Source organism: Phyllostomus discolor, chromosome 3 (genome assembly GCF_004126475.2).
Source record: "Phyllostomus discolor isolate MPI-MPIP mPhyDis1 chromosome 3, mPhyDis1.pri.v3, whole genome shotgun sequence".
Classification (NCBI taxonomy): Eukaryota; Metazoa; Chordata; class Mammalia; order Chiroptera; family Phyllostomidae; genus Phyllostomus; species Phyllostomus discolor.
The window spans coordinates 207,458,519-207,483,129 of record NC_040905.2 but is presented as its reverse complement, the minus strand read 5'-3'; the positions used below and the strand labels follow the sequence as shown (position 1 = coordinate 207,483,129).

The 24,611-nt window shown below is 48.8% G+C and overlaps 1 protein-coding gene across 2 annotated transcripts in view; it reads right to left on the bottom strand.

Annotated features, from left to right (window-relative positions):
- Nucleotides 1–9,995: 9,995 nt before the first annotated feature.
- Nucleotides 9,996–24,611, bottom strand: part of PBX3 (PBX homeobox 3) — a 194,800-nt gene continuing 180,184 nt past the window's right edge. The window contains exons 6-9 of one of the 2 annotated variants that reach the window (XM_028507695.2): nucleotides 16,494–16,659; nucleotides 15,140–15,252; nucleotides 14,266–14,355; nucleotides 9,996–11,523 (exon numbers count right to left, since the gene is read on the bottom strand). In XM_028507695.2, coding sequence (XP_028363496.1) covers nucleotides 11,431–11,523; nucleotides 14,266–14,355; nucleotides 15,140–15,252; nucleotides 16,494–16,659 — 462 coding nt within the window. In that variant the 3' untranslated portion in view covers nucleotides 9,996–11,430. The remainder of the gene's footprint in view (nucleotides 11,524–14,265; nucleotides 14,356–15,139; nucleotides 15,253–16,493; nucleotides 16,660–24,611) is intronic. The other variant, XM_028507712.2, reaches the window with a different exon arrangement.

The following is a 24,611-nucleotide window of genomic DNA, read 5'->3' as shown; positions in this document are numbered from 1 at the left end:
CCTGCTCTCGGGCCTTGCGCTGAGGCCCCTGGGCACCGAGGCCGGGTGGCTTTTCCGTGGGGCTCAGGATGGAGCCCAGGATGGAGCCCAGTCGGTCCACGGTCTTGGGAGTGGGGGCGGCGCTTCTTAAAGGGAAGGGCAAGATGCCTTCAGTGCACCCTTTGCTGGCCCATGACCGTGGCCTCTCTGGGCCTTGGTTTCCCCAATACGAGGGCCCATTTCTTGCACAGCCCCCTCCTGTCCGGCCACCCCACTTCCACCCTGACGTGGAGACACAAGTTCAGTTTGGAAGTGACCTCCCAGTAACTGTCCCAGCCCCGAACTCCAGAGTAAACGACACCCTGACGGAGGAAAAAATACATGTTGGCCTCTTTTTTCTTGATCCACAGTTTAAAGGGAACACTGAAACCACATTTCTCCAAGTTTCCAAGGCCGGAAGGCTGGTTTTCCTTGAACGCAGGGGGACACACGGTGGAGCACCCCGCTGTTCCTGTGCTGCCTGGCGAGGGTCCAAGGGCAGTGGCGAGGCGGGAAGAGAAGCCCAGGTGGGAAGAGAAGCCCAGGCAGGGAAGTGGAGAGACAGAGGCAGGGTGACAAGGGGCGGGCCACGAGCCCGCAATGGCGATGGGACTAGGTGGAGCCAGCCAGGGCAGACCAAGGGCTGGCCGACGGTTTACCAGCTGCTCCTGAGTGGGCTGTGGCACGCAGAGCCATGCCCAGACAAAACACCAGTGGACACGTGGCTGCCGCCTCCCATGCACCCAGCACAACGGGCCCAAGTGACACTGCTTAGAAACACAGGCAGGTCGCAGGGTGTGCAGGGACGGGCACACAACACAGCGCACTCGTGGGCTCAGCAAAGAGGCTCACTCCTCGCAGGGGCAGGGGCTGGTCTCAGACGTCTATTCTGCTTTTGGGACCCGCAGGGGGCTGGGGGCCAATTCTGAGAGGCCTTATTGAAGCTCGTATTCATCGCTGAATGCTTCCAAACTAACTTGGTTACCACGTGCAAACTGAGTGACTGCTGCAGGTGGGCCTGGCCGGTGGAGTGAAGTGCGGCGGGTGGGGAGGGAATTTCGGGGGTGGGCATGTGCAGCCTGAGGGCCCTGACCAGCAGTTGCTACCGTAATAACAAATGCTTCCCCGAGGGAGGTGTCTGGATTGGGTGCCCTGGCCACTCTGAATCAGCAGTGCTGATTTATGAGCACCTGCTGTATGCATGACCCTAGGTCTCAGCAATGCATGAGCAAGACCTCATCCGGTCCTCACACACCCCTGTGAGGGACCACCCCTATTTCACAGATGAGGGAGCTCAGGCTCAGACTGGGGAAGGGGCCCAGATGACGGAGTGGGTGCTGGACGCCAAAGGCCAAGCTGGTCCCGTCTGTCCCTCCACCACCGCCAGGCCTGGCGCACCCACCACGGGCTGCAGTGACGTGAGGGGCAACCAGGCTTCCTGGAACGACCCCCAAGAGCCTGCGTTAGAGACCCCCTCTCCACAGCCAGCATTCACTGAGCCGCCATGCAGCCCTGGACCGCCTATCCTGGGTGCCAGTAGGTGAAGGCAGAAAGCCCAGGCGGAGCATGAACGCTGGCCTGGCCAGCCCCTGACACTGACCGTGGACCTGCCTGCATGCAGCTGAAAGTTCCGAAGACTCTTCCTCTTGCTCCCCTGGCCTCACCACACTACCAGGGAGCCGAGGTCGGGACCCTGTGCCCCTTGCCACAGCTGAGGCTCGGAGAGAACGTGATGGTGGGTGGTCCCGGCTCTGGGAGCTCGGGCAAGGGGCTCCTTTTCTCTGAGCATGGCTTTCTCATCTGCAAAGGGGGGCTAACGAGTCTGAAGGAGACAGCATTCACGAAGGACTTAGCCCAGGACCTGCCTTAAGAGATGACTACGGAGTCACTGGCGGCTATTTTGCCGTGTATCATGCGCACCCACAGTTTCGTGCACATTACACACGAGATCATTATACCCATCTTCATGCCCGTGGTATGGAACCACTATACCCCTGTACAATACAGACCCTTACTTTTCCCTCAAAAATTTGGGTAAAAAAGTGAGCCTTATACATGGCAAAACATGGTATTTCTCTTTTTATTATTGTTGGAGGAGAGTTTTCCACCAAATCAACAGCCAGACACTCCCATGCAGGTCAGGTTGAGGTTGGGGAGGGCCCAGCAAACTGTGGCTGATAATTTGGGGCAAAGGTGACCGTGGTGGGCAATGCTCTGTGCTGAGCCCAGGGGACGGGCTGGGGGCTCCCGGCTCTGACAACCCCGCCTCCACCCGCCTCCCCCCATGCTAAATGGCAAGGCTGCCTGAAAGAGACCCGGTGCAGATTGGGGCAGCCTTTTAGGGGAGGTTTGGGTGCTACCCTCAAGATTTTTAATGCATATATCTCCTAACTGAGCAAGTCCACTTTTACCGATTTATCCTATCGAGCTCGCCAGATGCATCTGCAGTGGCTCATATTCAAGGATGTTTGGAGGCCCTGGCTGTGTGGCTCAGTTGGCTGGAGCACCAGAATGTTGTGGGGTCAATTCCCAACCAGGGCACGTACCCATGTTGTGGGTTCAATCCCCAGTCGGGGCGTGTACAGGAGGCAACCGATTGATGCTTTCATCTCACATCGCTGTCTGTCTGTGTCTGTCTGTCTGTCTCCCTCTCGTCCCTTCCTTTCTCTCTAAAATCAATAAACACGTCCTCGGGTGAAGATTAAAAATTTTTAAAGGATGTTTATGGAGTTCTATAGGTAAGAAAAAGAAACTTTCAAATAAATGCCCATCAGTAGCAGATTAGTTACATGAGGACACAGCCCAGCCGTGGAGAGCCATGTCACCCCCACCAAAGGCCACCTGTGGCGAGTGTCTAGGAAGGCAATGGAAATACTTCCAGGATGGATTTCTTTGGGGAAAAAAATAAGGAAAGTAGAAAAACAATGTGTATGGAATGATGACACATATAGGGGTGTGTGTGTATGTGTGTGTGTGTGATGGGAAGCAAGGAGGCCAGCAGGCACCGCCAGCTTCTGGCCTGGCACGGTCAAGAGCTTAGAAGTTGCCACTTCATTCTAACGACAAGTAGAAGCTGAACGAACGGACACAGCCACAGCTCTTCTTGGAGACACAAAGGCGCGGGGCGCATCACTGCTCCCAAAACTGGAGAGAGAGGCAAATACCAAGAATGACAACTAACTGGAGTCGCAACCCTTGAGCAGAAACCTCTGTGGGGGCGGGAGGCGGGTGACGACCCCAAGGGCTCCCCGTCCACGAAACGGGCACTGATGAGCCCAATTTCAGGACACACGTCTTCTCTGGGAAAGGCGGCGTCAGAAGAATAGGAAGACAGGGCACAGACAGGGAGAAAACACTTGCAAAAGACATCGGATTAAGGACTATTATCCAAAACATACAGAACAAAAAACTTAGAAAATGCAACGATAAGAAAACGAACAACCTGATTTTAAAAATGGGCAAAAACCCTGAACAGACACCCCATCTAAGCAGATACACGGACGGCACGTAAGCAAGCAGAAAGCTGTTCAAAATCACACGTCACTGGCGTGTGGCAGATTACAGCCACAGTGAGGTCGAACCCTACACAGCTGTCCAAGGGCCCGAGTCCAGACCGCCGACGCCCAACGCTGGTGCGTGAGCGTGGGGAGCACCGGAACTCCGCCTCGCTGCTGGCGGCGTGCAAAACGGCACGGCCACTCTGGGTGGGGGGGGGGGGGGTTGGGGACGCTTCTTACGAAACGAAACACACTCTTACCATATGACCCAGCAATCACGCTCCTCGGTATTTACCCCAGAGGAGCTGAGAACTTATGTCCACGCTAAACCCTGCACACAGGTGTTTATAGCAATTGTATTCACAACAGACAAAACTTGGAGGCAGCCAAGAGGCAAACAGATAAACAAACTGGCCCATCCAGACAATGGAGTGCGAGCCAGCACTGAAAAGAAATGAGCCAGCAAGCCATGATGACCATGATGGAGGAGCCTCCGTGCATATTTCTGAGTGAAGGAAGCCAACCTGAAAAGGCTACCGAATGTATGATTTTAACGATATGGCCTGAAAAAAGCAAAACTATGGAGGCAGTGAAAGAACCTGCGGTTACAGGGTTAGGGAAGAGGGAGGGTGAACAGGTGGAGCACGGCGGATTTTTTAGGGCAGCGAAACCATTCTGTGTGATACCACAATGATGGCTACGTGTCATCACGCATTTGTCCCCACCCATACAATGACAGCGGATGTCCCCTGGAGTGGTTGGGAGGCTGCTGCGAGTGGGGCTCAGCAAGGGCTGAGCAGGGAGGGAGCAGCCAGGCAGGCTGGGCAAGTCACTCTCTGTCCTCAGGACACACCCCTCCTTCTGCCTTACCTGGGCCCCCACTTCCCCAGTGCCTCCCCCCATCCGAACTGGACCTTTCTCCCAGCCTAATTCATCTTTGCAGAAACTCTCCCTGCCTCCAGCCCATAAAGATCTCTTCCCTTCCTGAGCCTCAGGTCTGGCAGCACATGCACATCAACAAACCTTTCCCAAGAGCTCACCATGCAGAAGGTGTTGCCACTGGCGTGGGAGGAACTGTGGGGAGCTCAACTGCCCCGGCGCCCGGTGGAGGGATCTCTCAGGCAGGTGAGTGGGAGGAGAGGGGCAGGGAGATCACCCAGTCACCACCTCACCCTCGGTAACCAGCACAGTGCCTGGTGCATAGTAGGTGCTCAAGAAATCACTGAACACCGAACCAAACAGTTGAGATGCATTCAGGTTGCACGCGCTCACGCATCTAGGCTGACATGCATGTGCTTCAGTGGACACACACTTATAGTCACGCCTGTGTGTGCCGTGCACATTGACATGCCAAACCCACCTGCACACGCAGACAGTCCCAATGCAGGGGCCCGCTGCAGTCCGCATCCTCACGCCCGTGGCGGCTGCCTCTCGCACAAAGCTCATTTATTTTGATTTATGAATATTACAAAAATAAACCTGAGCGTCTTCCTGGGGATTCTGTGATCCTGACACAGGTCCCCACGATATTGCTTTTCTCTCCTGGTTACCTGAAATTAGCAGAGTAATTCGGGAATCTGCATCTTTATTTAAAAGAAAACACTGTAGATGCAGAATTATAAAAATTTAATATGCTTCCAGGAAAATGAAAAATGAGAGGTTGTGATCTCGCCTAACACTTTCAAATGTGTTTATTAATTCATGTTTTAAATCATAAGTTTCATTCGGTGAGAGCCATGCACAGCAATAAGCCCGTTTTAAAATATTAATGAATAAACAATATTTCTCTATTGAAATATAACATGCTTCTTTGAACAATGGACCACCAGTAATAAATCAAAACCAGGAGAAAATTGCATTTCATATTTAATACAAGTTGAACTCTGCCTTTTTATAAATGATATCTTTTTTGTTTAATTGGCGTCAGTTCAGATCTAGCAGATTGCTAATAAAATTCTGGATTTCCATATTTAATGATGCGTACACTTTCTGCTGAAATTTCACCCAGAAAAAAAATACCAGCCTTTTATTATCCCCTTAGATGGTGGTGAGAGGTGAGGCTGAGGCCTCAGTCCAGCCTTGAGGCCAGGGGAGATGGGCCACAGAGGTGGAGCCACCGGCAGGACCCTCACCTGGCAGCTGACACCCCTGGCGACCCCTCTGCTGGCCGGAAGTGATCATCCCAGCCAGAGGGGCCAGAGACCGGCTGTCCCATTCTGATCTGGGACCCTGGGGAACAGTGACAGTCAGAAGAGAACCCAGCCACCCCCTGGGCCAGGCACCGCATGCACTGCAGCTCGCTTAATCGTGACATCTCCATGAGGAAGACAGGAACAAAGTTCCCGTTTTACAGATGAGGAAAGTGAGGCCACAGAGAGAGGAGGGGACACGCCCAAGGTCACACACGGAGCTGCTAAGCGGCAGAACTGGACCTGACTCCCATGTCCCAGCTCTCCACATCCATCATGCTGCTTTGAAGGAGGCGAATCACCTGTGAGGCCGACCTGGGTTTTACCAACTGGGGCACAAGCTGGGATTCCAGAGCCAGTTGCCACTTCACGGCCAATCAGGGATTAACAGGTAATAAGAGCAGCTGACCTGGGCCCTTACTACCTGCAAGGCACTTTAACAATCCCAACGTGCTTACACCCCCGCCCCACCCCTCCGATGCCAAGAGGCAGGTGCTAGGCAGCAAAGGAAAATGAGGCACAGGAAGGTTGCACAACCTGCCCAAGGACACACAGGTGTGAAGCAGGGCCGGATGCACCCCCAGGCATCTCACTCAGGAGCCCACTTCCATGAGTGCTAGCTAAGCCGTGGTGCTTCCCTAGCCACGGGCCACGGGGAGCCTCTGGGCACCCGCCGTCATCTCTGTGATGGGGCCAGTGTCCACTGGGCTGTGAGGTGTGGCTCCGGCAGTGCGCCTGGCGGGCCCAGCTGGAAGCAGGCTGTGTGCACGTGGGCTCAGCCTGTGACAGCTGAGTAGTCATGGCTGCAGGACAGTCAGGCTTAGGGTCCATGGGGCTGGGCCCCAGGCCCAGCAGGGATGGGCTGTAGACTGTTCATTGGCCTAAATTGCCTGCGGACACAGCAGCCTTCCCAAGGGTGTTCCTGGGTCCCACGCTGTTGGGGAGAGGAGCCAAAACACCTGAGAAAGAGGGGCTGGCCTGTCCCCGTCTCTGCCCAGCTCCCCCTTCAGGCTCACAACTAGTGGGACTGCCCCGCACGACAAGAGAAAAGACAGCCGGGCACAAAGGGCTGAAAATGTAGGCTTTGGCGTCAGACACACCCAGACTCGTATTTGTGTTCTGATTAAGTGGCTTCAGTGTCCTCATCTGTTAAGTAAAGACAACAGAACTCTCCTCCTGAGGCCGCCGGGAGGGTTTGGGGAGTCCGCGCTGGGAGAGCCAGCAGCCGCAGCTCCCACACTCGCAGCCACACCCTGTGGTGTCTGCACGTGCCCTTCCCTCGGCGGGGCCGCCCTTCCCGGTGCCCACGCCCCCACCCGACTCACTCCTCTTCCTCCTACGGCTCCTCCTTCTTTAAGGGTCCAATTGGATGCCCATAGTCCGGTTTTCGCTGTCCCAGGAAAAAGGGAGGGCCTGGTTCCATCAAAGGACACAGTGGCCTGGGCCCAGCCTTAAAGGACAGGCATTCGCCAGGGAGACGGGGTACACAAGGGATGGTCCCAGAAGAGGGAGTGAGGACACAAGCTCGGGGAGGCTGAGTCCCTCCCCCAAGGTCACACAGCTGGGAGGAGGCAGGGCCGGGATTCAAATCCATGGCCGGGCGTCAGATTTGCTCACATCCAGAGAGGGCTGTGTGGGCAGTGGGATACGGGGCCTGAGGCCAGAACTTGGACTCGGAAAGGCACCCGCAGGGCACAGACGGCACTCTGCCCCAAATAAAGCACGTGCAGAGAGAGTGCCCAGGCCCCGTGCTGAGCGCCCGTCATGGGTCATGACCGCTGCCTTCCCAGGCCTCTCTCCATTCGCCATGGTGCCGGGCCCGGCCCGTGGGCTTGGCTCTTCCTGCCTCTCCTCCCCAAACTTGTGACCCACAGACATAGCCAGAACCACAGAGTGTGTGACACACATCCTGTACACAGCACGGGACACTCGTGAGCAGGTGGCCCAGGCAACAGAGGCACAGGCGGGAGAGCGGCAAGCTCTAAGAGGTGGTCGCCTGAGCCACCCTGGAGGCTGGGTGGCTCACGTTCAGTGAAGCCTCTCTCCCCATCCCACCACAGGCGGCTGCCGGGAGGTGTCACGCGGGGCCGTCACAGGGCAAACTCCAGCTCTGTGGGGGACTGCGGACAGGTGGTGCCACCTCTCTGAGCATCAGAGTGCCCACCTTTAAATGACAGCACCTGTCACATGCATGGGGTTCCGTGGGCAGTAAATGAGACACCGTATAAAAGTGCCTGGCCAAGGCCTGGTTCACAGACAGGCTCCATGTCAACTGTAGTTGTCAGCCTACTGGAGGCCTGTCTCGTGGCACAACACACACATTACACCCGAAACACTGCCCCACGTGGGAGACTCTCCCCACGTCACTTTTCCACACGGCCCCTCCCGCCCCCACTTCTGGCCGGGGCGTGGCACGAGGCTGCAGCTCAGTTCGGGGCTACAGAGATGTTCTGACCTGGTTCGCAAGGCCGCCTGGTCCACTCTGCTAGAGGTTCCCACGCGGCTGGGGTACCTCCACGGGGAAGGCTGATGCCTGCCCAACTCGAGGAGCTGCCCCGGCCCTTGGGCTCCAGACGCTCGTGAACATGCTACGTGTACTCTCACGTGAGCACACTTGTGCCCTGTGCCTTCCACTGTGTGGACAGGCCCCTTAGCCTGGGGTCGGATGTCTCAGGGGGTCTCCTGCTGTTATTTGCTTTGACCTTGAGAACGAGTTGTGGGACCCTCTCTTCTCCAGTCTTGGGGTTCAGAAACCCACCAGCCTTCCCAATACTCTCACTAAAGCATGTGCCTTCTGAGGACCAGATCTTAGCCTGTAACGGGCTGGGCCCCGACTTCATGCATCTCTGGGTCCAGCCTTTAACCCACTGCTTGACTCAGAGGAGGCACCTGGTGAAAACCTATCCAATCAACACCTCTCACCCAGCTTGAGTGATGTAAGAACTTTGGTGCTCAGATCATAACCCAGTTTCCTCGTCTATGAAGTGAGGTGCTTCTGTGCCCCCAACCCCCACCAGAGAGGGAAATGTGCACCTCGGACACTAGCACGTAGGAAAGACACTGCTCTTTTTATGTAGGCCTCCCCCAAAATAAGGCCTTAGGTGCCCATTTCCCTCGAGGGCTGCTGGTCAAGGTGGTCCAACGAACGGACACTGGTATATGCTCCTCTCAGCAGACTGGCCTGAGGAGCAGACCCTGAGGCAGTTCTCGGGAAGTGTACTGCTGGGCTTCAAAGGTGTACACGTGGGTGAGGTTCCCACAGGGCATTTTTGCAGAACCACACAGCACAGAGATTGTTTTATATAAAAGATAAGGGCTGACCCATACGCTAATTGAATCATGCAAACAATGACTTAGCCCTGGGAGAGAGCCCTCCAGGCAGGCTGAGCGCCCGCGCGAGGGAGGACGGCTTGGGAGGGCGATCTGTTTCATAAAGTTTACTCTCGCAGTACGACCGCCTCAAGATTAATGGGAGTGGTGGCCCTAGACCTTGCTTTGCCTGGTTCCACCAACTGAAATAGTAAAAGAGTTATATTTATCATAGACAATTTGCAGCAACTGATTAACATTAATCTGATTTCCTATGAGTCAATTTCCTTGAGATATATGGTAAACAGGCCAATTACCTGTTATTGACTTCTTTTATTACAAAGATGTAGGCATTAGCAACAGATGTATACGTAAATATATGGAATTTCTAACCATTTAAATAAAACAAAAACGATGTTTAATCTAGTTAAAGCATTTCTAGTTGGTCTTACATTTTTCAAGTTCAGAGTTTTTTAAAAGATACATTAGGAGATGTTGTGGGTTTGTGCTGTTTTTTTTTTAATGGCATGTGGGGGCTCACTCTTTTCAGACAAATTTTTGCTTGTCCTTAACTGGTATCTCACAAAAAGCTGTGAATGGAAGAAGTCAATGAGATAAGACTGGTTACTTTTTAAAAACTCCAACAAAGGTTTTCTATCTAACAACTGCCACCTGCATCCATTAGGTCAGGAGGGTGGGAGTTCCCAGGCTAGCGACCTAAGTCTTGTTATGTACGGCATTTGCTTAACTTTTATGAGCTGAAGTTTCCCAATGTATGAAAACAGGAACGTTTTCCTTGCGGCATGGGGAGAGCTCGAGCCTGCAGCCTGTGCAGAGAGCCATCAGTCTGCGGGGGCTGGGCTTTCCCCCAGCATCGCTGTCTGCAGGCCGCACACTCGGCGCCCGGGCCTGCCTCGGGGCAGGCTCCCTCCTTGGCCTGTCCTGGCCGGCTCACGGGGTGGTGTAAGAAACGGCACCAACATTTAATCATGAAAGCAAAAAGTTTATTCATGTTTGAAACTACATATAACTACCACGAGGAAGACTTTTTCAATCCAGGGTGTAATCCAGTTAGAAAGGAACACGAAACGTTTTTAATACATTAGAATCACCGCCACAAATTATTTTCATGACTCAATCAGTTTCAGAATCGCATACAATACAAAAAGAGAGAAAGGAGAGGGGGGCCCCATTACACAGGGTGAAATATACAGTACTGAATACTGAAATCTGAATGCATCACAATTAGTCGCCGCTTTTTTTTTTTGCATGAATTAGTAACAAGATGAAGAACATTCAAAATGTTTCTCAGTATTTACAACAGTTTTACTGATCCTGTTTTAAGACCCAATGTTTCCACTCTCGGTTTTTTAAAAGTTGCAAACGCAACCCTGATTTTTCTTTTAAAAGATTACAATGTACATTACATTTTATGAAGGGAAACAAAGAGTTAATTACAAGATGCAAAAAGATAAGAAAGAGACAAACTACAGCGTGAGTATTGTTCAGAGGTAGTAAGTGAGCACTCTAAGCTACAGAACATGTTGAAATTCTATTGGTTTGTATGAGTTCGCATGAGGTAATAAAGCTGTGTTTTGATTGGTGAGATGTATAAATACTCTTTTGCTACACTATATACAACACTCCAAAGAGCAGGGCCTTTGTCAATGCCCAGAGGACGTAGCAAACCTTGACAAGCCTGTGCGGCACCCAGCGCACACCGTAAAACCCAGACGGACCTCGTGTTCACCTCCATCAGCAGCAAGGACCTTCATCTCCCAGCACAATCTGGGTCCATAATTTAACTACCAAGCAGACTCTGGGCACTGGTGCTTTCAGAGAGAGAAAAGATGCTACCAGTCTCTGATCTAATTATAACACAAGAGATCGCAACACAATGTGACGGGGAAGATTCTTAAACACAACCATCATTAACAGAGATAGCCAAACAGCTCCTTTATTCCAACTCCATCAGTGATATGAAAGAAAGACAATCAAAGTCTGCGATGGAAAGAAGCAAGAAGTTCAATTTAGGTGAGGTGAATCTTTGCATCTGCCTTAACGATTGAGGTTTAGTATATATTGTACTTTTTTTACCCTTAAGGCCAAGTAATTGGCAACTGTGAAACCATTAATGTAAAATATTGACAATAAATTATGATAAAGTAGCTACAGGACTGTCAACAATGTTAAATCTTGGCCTAATTGGATAAAGTGCTTTTTTAACATTGTGTGTTTTTAAGTATAAATACAAATGATTATGATTCCTTAAAAAACAGATTACCAAGTTCTCTAATAAGACAAGGTTTTACAGTAAAGCTGTAGATGGTGGGCTACAAAAACGCGTTCCTTTTCCTCCTATTGCTCTGAATGCACTTATCAAGGCATGTCAGCTCAGGGAAAAGTGTTGCCAGAGATTAGTTAGAGGTATCAGAGTGCACACTTCCTGGGCCTTCTGTAGGAGAAGTCACAGAAGATGGAGTTGTTGCGTCCTGCCAGCCTCCATTAGCCTGCAAGGAGAAACACAGTTCAACGGGTGCACGTCTACATATTAATTCTACTCCCCAATTTAAAACACCCAGATGACAACACGAGAGCAAAGATGCATTAGCAAAATGTATTTTCCAAACCCACTTTGGCAGCACTGTGAAGCATGTGTTAAAGTGGGATTAAATGCATGTAAAACAGATCCATCCCACCAAGTAAAGACTCGGCAATAAATCAGCACGCTGAAGGGGGGCTTCGGCGGGTCCCAGGCTGGCATGAAGCTCGGCCTTTGATTTGATGGCAAAGATAAAGGGACTCAGAAAGAGATCTTTTCAGAAGGGAGCAGGAGAGAAGCTCGGTGCGGCGCCTCAGCGAGGCCCTGGGCTCCCTGAAGCAGAAACTTCAGCGGGGCTTAATCCTCGTTTCCACAGAGAAGGACTTGCCCGCCCTCACCCACCCATGCCTGACAGCCAGCCACTGTAAACCCTGGGAGATGAAGGCCGGACTTGCCCTCCAAACAGGATCCTCCAGAGTGAAAACGCATGAGCTGTGGAGGAGCACACACTATTCAAATCTGTATTCCAATTATCTCTAACTGGGGCTCCTATTTGGGATCTCGCTACCGCCTCCCACATGCCGCTGGCCCTTCCTGCCTCAGGTCTGCATCAGCAATAACAGTGCTCAGAAACAAATTTGCCTCATGTCTTGGCCTATAGAGGCAATTGCTGAAATCAATGTCTGATCAGATTTCTGCTGTGGCAGACAGCTTGTCGCTACATATTTTTATGTCAGTCAAGAGGGAGGTGCGGGGCTCGTGAGTTGGGGAACACTGAGTGGAAGTGACGGGGCGGGCCTTTCCGGAGAGAAGGCGAGGGCGAGCTGGCTGACACCCGGCGCCTGCAGCACAGGCCGGCCTCATGCTGGGCTGCCCCCAGACCCGCTCCTCCCGCACCACCGTAGCTGCAGGTCACGGGGCTCCCCAGGACCCCCGCCTCCCTCACGCCCATCTGCAACTTCTGGGAGTCCGCCCAGAATGTCTTCTTTAAGGTCTGGGTCACTAGGCTACTGAGAATTCTTTAGATGCCCTGCCCAGCTTGGATCCACGGTTTGACGAGCCTTGGGCTGGGAACTGTTCCTTCTCCCGCGGTCGAGGTTCCCAGAGAACTCTCTGTCTTCTGGCTGACTGCATCGTTCTGCATATAAAGCACCTTTCCTCTCTCTGGGGTCACAGAGGCCGGGAGTGGGGACCACACAACACCGCTGAGGTGACCAGGGCCAAAGGGAAAAAGATTTTCCAGGCTTGAGGCAAAGCAAATTCAGGTGGGGGGGGGGGCAGAAAAAGTGATGGTGGTGTATTTTCAAAGCCTCAGGAGTGCAGGCGGCTGCTGGCATGCTATACCTGTTTGTGTGGACTCTTAGAAATCCTCTTCTCTGTCTAAAAGGTAAGTTGTTTTCACCCTCAGGTATGAAAAGCTACTCAGAAAAAGAACTCTTACACAGATACAAGTCTAAAGATATTCCATCTGAAGTAAACATCATCCCTCTTTTATCCAAATTTATAAACAACAAATGTACAATATTTTTACCCAGCGTGGCAGCTGGAGGAGAGGTTGTCAGCAAGCATTCTTTTTTTCAAAATAAATTAATCCTTACTCTGGTGGTTTGAGATTATGCACTGTATTATACAACAGCGCCTTATCAAGCCTCATCAGTGAAGATGGAATTCATGTCTGTAAAATGCTGCAGGCAATCACAGTTTCATATTTTATCATGTTGATAAGGATATCGCACATTCTCTGAAGCATTTCAAAACACTTAAATGAAAAAGGAGAAATGCAACTAAAAGGCTTTTTATATGGTTTGTTGTGGGTTATTATGAGTTATTTATAAACCCAAAAAGAAAGATTTGACATTTCAAATGTAAAAGATTTGAGTATTTAATGGTCCTTTTTCCCCTTTACAATTGAACATCCTCAATCACTTTTTAAATCATTAATATTTACTCTCAGAGCAAGCCAAGGCCCTAGAGGGGGAGAATTCTGTCCACTTTCTCTCTGACGCTGCGACCACGTGTCAGGTGCCCATTCCCCCCTACGCCTGGGCTCCCGGATCTGCCCACCCCTCCACCCCAGCCCCACCCTGGGGACCCGGTCCCCCTGGCTCCCTTTCAAGAGCTGTCTGTCCTTTTCCATCCATGTCAGGATGGAGGGGAAAGCAAAGTTTTGGTGAATTGGCCACAAAAGTTAAAATTATTTCCTTCATAATCAAAAACCAAGAGGCCATCACAAAGGCTGACTACGTCTGTATCCCATATTGACAACTCAGCAAATTGCTCTGAAGAAGAGAATTCTTTGTGGAGCTTGGTTTGCTGACCGGTCTGGGCCCTCCAGGGCTGTCGCCTTCGCCTGAGCTGTGGCTGGGACTCCTCCCTGCTGCTGGACTCTAAGATCAATGACCTGTGCTTCACCTTCTCCCGGGGCCCACACAGCACTGCCAGAGGGAGACGGCATCCTAACGGGTTGGTGCTTAGGGCCCTCTTGATGACAGCACACCACACACTGTGGGCATCTGTGAGGACGTCTAAGGGCGCCTAGGTAACATCAGGTATTTAAGTCCATAAAGTGAAAGTGTAGTGAAGACACCGCCTCCCCCACCTGCCAACAAGATGAGGGGCCAAGTCAAATGGCCGACGATGTATTTATTAGTCGCTGTTCACCTGACACTGTTCCTACAGCTCTTCCAATCTGGTTCCCCGGAGTACTCACATTTAAATTGTGTGGACTGTACAGTGAATTTCCTCCAAGGCCATCACTGTAGCCTCCCGTCTGATTGATAACATGACGGAGGGTATCCACCTAGAGGTGAGATGAAACAAAACGCGTCACTGCGAATCTACTGAAACATCGTCACTTACAAAAGGAAGCAACTTGAACTATGTGTGCCACGAGGGTTTAGCATCTTCAATGAAAGACAAATTTGCCAATCGAATGTGACTGGCAGAATTTCAACAATTCTTTGCATACTTAGGCTCACACGTCTTTGTTTTCTATGCCAGCCCAACAGTAACATCTTCACGGCAATGCAACCTTCCATCCACACCGGCCAATGTATGCAGTGACTGTGGGTGGGAACTCCTTCTGAGTATGTGCACTGGGTCTCTCTCTCTCTCTCTCTCTCTCTCACACACACACACACACACACCCATCTATGTGCATAGGAACGTTCTCAATTAAGAGAAAAACGTTGACCCTGGAGTATACTTTAGGAACTTAAGTTTTTATATTCTGACTTAAAAAAAAACAACACAGAAACAGTAATATGTTTTAAAACCATACACACACTGGCACACACAATTTTTCTGGTCTATTTTGGTACAAAAGTAGGATGCACCCAACCCCTCTCCATGAGCTCAAGCCAGAGCCGAATGCATTCACAAAATTTATCAAGTTTGAATCATCCAAAGTCACTGTTCACTTGACTTCTCATGAAATTAAATGGTGGGGCAGACGGGTCCCGTTTGGAAGCACCCAGCCCAGGTTCTACACAGGTGTGCAGACCACTTCCAGGGGGTGAGAGTGAGGAGTTTTGAGCCCAAACCCTACCCTGCTAGAAAGGCCCCCGCTGGGGCATTTCTCCTACCTGTGATTGCACATTGGCTCCGACTTGGGACCCTTGGTAAGAATCCCCATTCAGACTCTGCATGTTCATGAACATGTCCCCAGAATTTGGGAGGTTAAAAGAACCAGAAGAACCTGGAAAGGAAAGAGTTAAGTAGCTGAATAACAGAGAGCTACACACACAATCCTCACGACCTAGAGGCAGGGACAGGAAGAAAGGTACAGCAGGGAAGGATGTGCACAACGTGAAGCATTTCCAGATCTAGGAGGACAGAGGATGTAACTCCAAGAGTTAGGTCCTGCGATTCATGTTACATCTGGGCAAGTTCTATCAATGGGGAAGCCCCAGTAAGAAACAAAGAGAAAATCAAAATAAAACAGGAAAACACCCAGTAGCTGGCCTGGAACCATCCCTCGTTTTCATTTATCACCGGGATCTGGTCATTAAATGTGCTCTTCACCATCGTTAACGGCCACGGTGGACAATTACCCAGGGAAGAAACATTTTTCCCAAGTGCTTTCTTAGCTACACTCTACCTAACTCTCCTTTCATCTGTGTCATGCTCCATTAAAAAGAACCTGGGGTGGGCAGGGTGGGGGGCGGGGGGGAGAGGAAGACAACAAAAACAATAAAAAAAACGGTGTACTTTCTGAACTTTTAAAGATATATTACTAGATCTCATTTAAAAAGTCCTTGAACTGCTTCTCAGGTCCATTTGTTCGGACTTGCTGCACGTCTTTCATTGTTACTCAAGTTCCCTATAATTTTAAGATGTTTCTAATTCCATCACAAATATCACATAAAATTTGGCCAAAATGTATGGGAGGAGCAAATCGCATCTATGTATGAAGTCCCATATCCCCCATAGCTAACTGCCTACTAACCCTAGCAAGCTGCACGGGCACTGAAGAAATGCCAGGAAGGGCGGCAGACCGCAGTGTGCGGCTGCATTAGGTAGAAAGTGTGACTGTACTTAATTTCAACGTGCTAGCTTCACTGTATGGCAACAGGTAAATTTCCCATTTCTGCTACTTCATTCTATGACAGACACTACTGACCTTAAAATGATGTAAGAACAATGTAGTTAAAATAATCATTAGTGATGGCACTCTGCCTAACTGCTGAATTAAAAACCGCTACAAAGTGTGGAAGTTCCAGAATCTACCAGTAGCAAGTGGAACTCACTACGAACAGTGGGTCTACAGGCTCTGCCCACCAATCATTCATCCATCCCAGGAAAGCCTGCATTTTTATATAAACCTTCCTCTATAAATCCACTGTGTCCTCAGCATGGCTCTTGTTCCCTGGCCTGTGGGACAGGGCTGTGTGGCATAAGGCTGCCTGGGCCGAGGAGGGAGTGAGCGCCGGTACGCACCAGAGTTTGGCGTGGTGGGCGAGTTGGTCTGGTTGTTCTGCACAGCCGCGGCCACTGCGTGTGCGGCTGTCACGGCTGTCTTTGCAGCGTAGAGGTTGGCTTCTTCCTGAAACTTGCCGATATTCTTCTTGTACCTGATTCGTTTGTTGCCAAACCAGTTGGATACCTACAAATCACAGGGACATGAGTGAAGAGAAGAGAGGTCAGAGGCGGGAGAGGTCAAACTTCCAGGAACTGTCGGACACCAAGGGGGTCCCTCGGGAGACACTCAATTCTGAGCCTCCAACCGTACCCTGTGGATAACGCATAATGGTTTCGGGAGTCCGCTTTCTCTTTTGGCGAACCTCAACACTCTTGTAAAGATACTGCTTCTGGAGCTAGTCACAGCAGCACTGAAATGGCTGCAAGCCCTGTTGTTTATAAAAAAATATTCAATTGATGTGTACCAATTAGTATGTAAGTGACCGGTCCCACGAAAAGTAGCTAAAAACTAAAGGAAATGTTTGTTAAGTTAGGAAAATAATAAGGAATAGTTGAGAAAGAATGACTTATTCTTTCTGGGCCTCGAATATACAGCCTGCTTTTTGGCAGCTGTATAGTAGAAATCACGTGTGGTCTGCTGAAAAGAGTAACATCAATTAGTAATGGATGAAAAATCCCTTTGTCTCCTGCCTTGGAAGATACTGTGTATCTGCCAGGATGGCTGCTCGAGCTCTGCAGTTCACACATGAGAAGGTCACCACTTGACAACTCAAATAACTCCAGTGGTATCAAATGCAAATGCACAGGGGCAGCTCCGATCTCATCCGGTGGGCTACACTTATTTCTCTTGCAAACTACTTACGACGTCAGCCGGTGCAAATGGAAGAGATTTCTAAAGAGGAACTTGTCAACAGGCAGATTTTATCACATGTCACTGATAGCAAAACTTCGGCCCCAGACTCATGGCTCAGTTACATTACGTACTCAAGCACCTGTAGCTGAGCTATATAAAGAAGCTAAAATCCACACAGCTACTTATAAGAAAGTACCAATTGCTAAATAAAAGGCACTGGCCTCTCTTTTGTTAAAGTAACTATTAAAAACATTTTCAATAATTCTTAATCATATGTCAAAGGGGTATGTGGCTAGGGCATCAGCCTGGGTGGATCACCATTTTACCCTGAACAGTTCTTCAGAGCCCTGAGGAAAAAGGAGTGGTGTGAGCCCTCCAACCCAATTTACACCAGTGGCATGCCTGTTCACCATCTTTGCCAAGTCTTTAATTGCTTTGGAAAAAGAACCCTCATTCTTCAACCTATGGCACTCATCCTTCTGAAAGAAGCCAGAGAGCCCTGGCGAGGGAGCCACACAAGGAAGACAATGCTGTTCCCTCCTGGGGAGTCGCTGTGCACACGCACATGTGCGGGCACACGCACTGAAGACCCCTGTGCACACGCACATGTGCGGGCACACTCACTGAGGACCCCTGCAGCTCCCGTGAACGGAGGCTCTACACACAGGAACGAGCCAAAACTCGTCAGGAAGGGAATATGCTGCAGATCGGGACTCCACAGCTATTTCTGTCCCACCACCATTTCTTCCCCTGAAGGGCTGTAGGCATCCCTTCCTTCCTTCATACTGAATAGCAGAGGTTATCATAACTACCCTTTAATGACCGTCTTCTACGTGCTTCCCCAGCATTACACAGAGCCCTTCGCATACATTTTCTCATTTAATCTTAACAACCTTAAGACCTAGGTAGTGAGTGCGGTGGTTACAATAGGCATCACACCTGTCCCATAGCCAGTGGCCTTTCTCACTTTCCTCAACTTGTCTGACCTCTTAGCAGCACTGGACACTTGTAATCACCACCCCTCCTTAAGGCACTCTCTTTGCAAGGTGTCTGTGATACTGTGCTCTGGCTCCTCCCCCTTCCCTGACGCACCAGGTGTGTGTGCATGTGCACGAGGCCCTCTTTTCTTTCTCCTCGAGCAACCATATCCACATCAATTATTTCCATTTCTGTCTGTGTGGATGACTCCCAGATTTCCATCTCTGCCCTTAACTTCCATGAAGAATTGCAGTTCTCAATTTTTAAGACATTTCCATACAAATGTTCTGCCATGACCTCTAACTCAACAGTCTGAAATGGAACTCACATGTCCTCTGAACCTGCGCCACCTCTATTTTCTCTTTGTGATCATGGCATTGGCCCCTCCAGAGACATGGCCCTCACTACCTCGCACAGTCCCCGATTCCTCCATTAAACAGTCCTAATGGATACACAGTTCCCTCTTTGGAACGAAGATCTAGTTTCCTTTCTTTTCTACTCACTGGTTTTAGTTCGAGCATCTAGACCAAGGCTGTCAAACCCATTTTCACTGGGGGTCACATCAGCCTCACGGTTGCCTTCAAAGGGCCGAATGTAATTTTGGAACTGTATAAATGTAACTACTCCTTAACAGTTAAGCCAGAGCTCGGCACTGCTTCCGGGCAGAAACAAGGTGCTGGGCCAGATTAAACAAGGTGGAGGGACGGGTTTGGCCCACAGGCCTTGTGCTTGTCACCTGTGATCCAGACTGTCACATATATGCTCTCGACAGCCCTAAGGGACCAAACCCTTGTCTGCCCTCCCTCCTTCGAGTCCCATATGCTTGGGGCTGGTGTGCATGGTAATTGTGTAGGACACGGTCGTGGGAGGAAGAGTTAGGACGGTGCACAGGTGAGGAAGCAAGGAGGGCCTGAGCCGGGGAGAGCTGCAGGTGGGAGTGGAGAGGGCAGAGATCAAGAAGGAAGAATAGGGGGAAAGTGGCCACTGACTAGCTGTGGAGGGCAGAGAGAGGGACAAGCGACAGATGACGTTCACATGGTGCCCAAGCCTCCAAGGGGTGGGAGACAGATGCTCTGGGAGGAATTTCTGCACTAGAAGTCAGCCGCAGGGACTGTTAGAATCCATTCCCACACCAGAAGCACATGACTCTAAAAAGTTCTCAGGGGGTGGAAGGATCAAGAAAAAAGGGAAAAAGACTCATGGACATGCACAACAGTGGTGACTGCAGGTGAAGGAAAGTATAAGACGGGGGTGTCAAGTAGTAATGAAAAAAAGACAGTAAAAATTTAAAAAACCCACAAAATTTCTAAATTAAGTTTGAAAAGGGACCCTAAAGGTGTCCGTTCTGATCATGGCTGTGTTACAGCAAGATCTCTCAGAGCCCGCCTCACCTTTCACGACTTTCACGAGCATGCTCTCGGCTCGGGAGGCAGACCTAGCTGGCTGGCAAAAAGCCCCTTCCACATGCACTACAGCTCCAGCTTGTCTGAACAGCACTGACAGGCCTTCGAAAGGGTTAAATACTGAATCTATCTACAGTGCAAAGGGAGAAGCTCCTGGTTGAGAGGGAATTTGGCATTTCTTAAGCATAATTAATGAAAATTCCCCAACTCTGAGTTTAGCAACAAAGGCCCATCTTAGAATTCTCTTCTTCTAAACAATTCTCTGTTGGATTCCGTGCTTTGTAGTTAATATTACCTTGACAATCAGAGAAGCTATAATACATTAATGAAACCTAGCCTGGAAAATCAGATTACAGTTTTATTAACAGTTTCATAATTGAGAAATCTCTGTACCATTGAAGGTCTCATCTCTAGATATGTAAGAATCCAGTGTTTATGCACACCCCTGGACCAATCAAACAACAGTCATCACTAATAAAGGTTTATTTAATTCTCACAGTAAAATTTTAATATCACCAGCAGCCTGGGGAAGCTTTAGCAAGTGGATTTGCTTGACATCAGATCGTTTCTATTCTGCTAGTCCCAATACTTCTTAATCTTTAATATCAGGCAATTAAAATTAATGGCCACTCATCCGAAGCTACTGTGGGCAGTGTTTCCTTGACATCAATTGTTTGATGGGATTACCTAGAGGTTAAACTAACAAGCAAGGTTTAATTGGAAGCAATGAAAGAAGCAGTGATCATACGTTATGTTTAACCTGCATAACCACATCTAAATGAATATCTAAAAATGTTAAACTATTTCTCAAATTAAAATATGCACGTCCCATTCTGATATCACAGATTTGGGCATTGCAGCAATACGGCTATTAAGACCACACTGCTACAAATGAGATCAACGTAATTAATGTATAAATCGACACCTAAGTTCAGGCATTTTTTTTCCACCCTTTTAGAACAGATGGATACAATTAGTTGCAAAAGAACCCCTACCCTCACCCAGTAGGAAGCACCCAAAGCTACAGACCACATGTGTCCGCTCCTACGCAGTGCTCTCGGTGGAGCCACGCTGTACACACGGGGCACTAAAGGAGAGCAGAGCGTGCTCCATCCCTGAACCGGAATGGTCTGCACATTGGTCCCCAAATAGAAACACAGGCAGGAAATTGGTGGAGAGAAAGGGAATACACTGTCCTGCGCTTCTCTTTTGAGCCACATATCAAGGACTCATAGCTCTGGACTATGCAAAAGGCGAAGGGCCAGGCAAGAATTTCAAAATCAATTAAAAACGAGAATAAAAACACAAGTATTCTCTGCATTCTGCTGATGTTCATTGCCATCGGCTCCCAGACTCTGAGCTTTGCGCAACCAGGGGAATGTGTAGTGAACATTTCTTGCTGGCTGCTCATTTTCTGTGCCCGTCTGCAAAGGCAAGAAGTGGCCAGAAAGGCTTCTGGTCTCTCCCATTTACTTCCGCCATGCATTTCACAGAGCTGCAGGCTGCCAATTGCTTTTGAAAGAGTAAAATGTTTTTATATGCAGACCCTAAGAGACAAACGGGAGAAAGAGAGCGTACAAGGGTGGTTTCCAGGGGTTGGTGGTAGAGGGGAAGGGGGGTGGGGAGATACTGGTCAAAGGGTACAAATACCCATTTACAAAATTAACAAATTCAGGGATCTCACGTACAGCACAGTGACTACAGCTAATAATACTGTATCATATACTTAAATGTTGCCAAGAGAGTAGGTGTTAAATGTTCTCACCACAAAAAAGAAATGGTAACTATGTGAATGGATGGAGGTGGCAGCTAATACTGTGGTGGCAATCATTTTGCAATTCATGAATGTACCAAATCAACAGCCATACACCTTATACTTATACAATGTTATGTGTCAACTTTATCTTAATAAATAGGGAAAAAGTAAAATTCCTTTCAAAATATAAGTAAATTCAACTTCTGTATTGCCTTTTCACCTTCTTCGAAAAGGTATTCAGAACCTTTCACTCATTTAGAACCTTCAACTCTGAAGTAGGTAAGTCAGGTGTGGGCAGTCTCATATCACAGGTAAGTGCTTGGGACTCAGGGTTTGGTTTCAAACCCACACTCTGCCATAGTAATACCTTCCTCATGAAGTTGTTGGGTGAATTAATGATTTTGGCACATAGTGACCACCTGGTAATTACTGGCTATGACTACCACTGAGGTTTTATCAATGAAGAAATGAGACAGAGACTACACAGAAATTGCCCAAAATCACAGAGCAAAATGTGATGGATCCAGACTTCAACCCCAGAACTTCCCATCAACTTTCCCTGTTTTATAATCAACTGGAATATGTTTACTAAGTATCTGTTATGGTCAATACAGTAAGGCCTCACTCACGTAAGGCCATTGATAGGTTCTGCAAATTTAAGCAAAACAACATGTAACCAAGCCAATTTAACCACAGACTAATGGATATAAACTAGAGTTAAGTTCCTATGGTATCTCAACATTATAATGAAATGACATTGAACAAAATGATGTTATTCGAGGACCTGCTATACTGTACTAGGTGCCACAGGGAGATGAAAAAATAAACACGTACCTGTCTACCTGCCTCGAATTTACAATCTAGTTATGAAAGTAATGCTAGACACACAAAATAATTAGCAAAAATTGCAGAACAGTGATGAACACACACCCAGCTGCGCAGTGCAGATTCTAAGTGCAGCAGAAATTTGGAGGGAGAGAAGTCCCAGCAGGTCTGGGAAATCAGAGCACACTTCTGAGGTAAGATGGAACTTGAACTGGACCTCAGCTTCAATTCAATTCAGTAGTATTTTTATTGAGACCCCATATTTCAGAGGGACAATCCTCTAGATCACAGATGGCACACACAAGGCCTGCAGGCTGCATCTGGCCCGCCACCTTGTTTTATCCGGCCTGACACCATGTTTCTACCTGGTGACAGCACCAAGTTCTCGCTTAATGGTGAAGGAGTTACATTTCTACAGTCCTAAAATTATATTCAGCCCTCTGAAGGCAACCATGAGGCTGATGTAGCCCCCAGGGAAAATGGGTTTGACACCCCTGCTCTAGAAGCTGTGTTGATGCAAACAAACCAAAAACATGAGCTGCTGCCTCCCCCTCTCTCCCTAGGCCTCTCCAAGATCCCAGGGACTTATTCTACTCTCTAAAATAATTCCCTAAACCTCTCTTTGTGGTGAAAGGGGATGGAGAAGCCATTCCAGAGAAAAGGAGAATCAAGGAGTGTTGACATCTGAGTGGAGGGCTAACAGTGAGGAATATCTATTTCCATTAGGGTGAAAGAGGGAGCAGTGAGAGAGGGGAGGGCATGGGTGTCAGGGGATGAGCAAGAGTACAGGCACCTGAAAGCACCTAGAGGCTCTGGCTAGGGAACAGGACCGGGGAGAGTGCTCCGGGCAAGGAAAAGCCAGAAGAGGGGCTCTGCAGGCTCTCTCATGCCCTGCCCCCACGGGCTCAGTTAAGTTCCAGTCAAGCAGAGGGGAGACTAAGACAGAGCCTGAGATTTCTAGGAAGTGCAGCCAGGAGCAGGTTCCCGTGAAGACCCCTGAGGCCACCTGAGGCGGCTTTACCATCCAGGCACCTGTCTCATACCGGTGGTCTACACACTTTTTGCTGTGATACTCCCTAGAGAAATTTTGCAAAATCAGGTACCTGCTCACATATTTTTTTCTCCTTTGCATATTTTAAAGGTTAGCATCTGCAATTTTTCATAAGTTTATGTATCTGTAAACAATGTTATTTCACTGTGTCATAAATGTTGACATTTTAAAATAAAACAGTAACACTATTCTTTAAAATGTATCCAACCAAATCTAAATAGCAAAGCAATTTGATACTCACTATTTTATTTATCTTATAACTGAATTTACTGGGGTGACATTAGTTAATAAAATTATATAGGTTCAGGAGTAAAGTTCTACAATGCATCACCTGTATATCATATTGTGCTCACCACCCCAAGTCAAGTCTCCTTCCATCAACATTCACCCCTGCTATACCCTCTTCTACCTCCCCCGGCCCCCTTTTCCCTCTGCTAGCCACCATGTTGTTCTCTGCGTCCGAGTTTGTTTCGTAACCCCTTCGGCTTCTCCACTCCGCCCCGCAACCACCCTCCCCACTGACAGCTGTCAGCCTGCTCTCTATCCGTGAGGCTGTCTCTGTTTCGTTTGTGAGTTTATTTTGTTCATTAGGTTCTACATGAGTGAAATCATATGGTACGTGCCTTTCTCTGACTGGCTTACTTCACTTAGCATAATGCTCTCCAGGTCTCCATGCTGTCGCAAAGGGTAAGATTTCCTTTTATACAGCCGAGTAGTATTCCATTGTGCAGATGTACCACAGCTTTATACCCACTATCCATTTTAAAAACACATAAACTTGCTTTTCTTTAACAGTCAAAAATTTTGTGTTCTTGGAAAAGAATTTACATTTCGTTTCCCTCCATGTTATCTTAATGCAACATCATTTAATGCTCTCTAATAGAAATATATGGAAATTAAAATTGTTTAGTTATTTGTTTCCTGTAATTGTAAGGCTCTACATGTTTACTATATCCTTCTGGATTACCACTACCGTCTAAAATCGAACAAAGCAACACAAATACTTGTTCTGATAAATAGAAACTTACTTTGACTATCAAAAGTAAGGTTTTTATCACACATGCATTTCTTAATCGGAGGGGTGTGGAGTTATAAAATGCCGATTGAAGGAGGTGTGGCTATCACTAACACTTCACATAATCCCGTGTTGTACCAGAGAGGGCCTCACACTTTGGGGCAATAAGCTACCGCACTGGTGGAAGTATCCCTTTCATGAAGTGGGAAAAGGCCAAGTGGGAAAGGGGATGAGGGAAAAAAAACCCACATATGC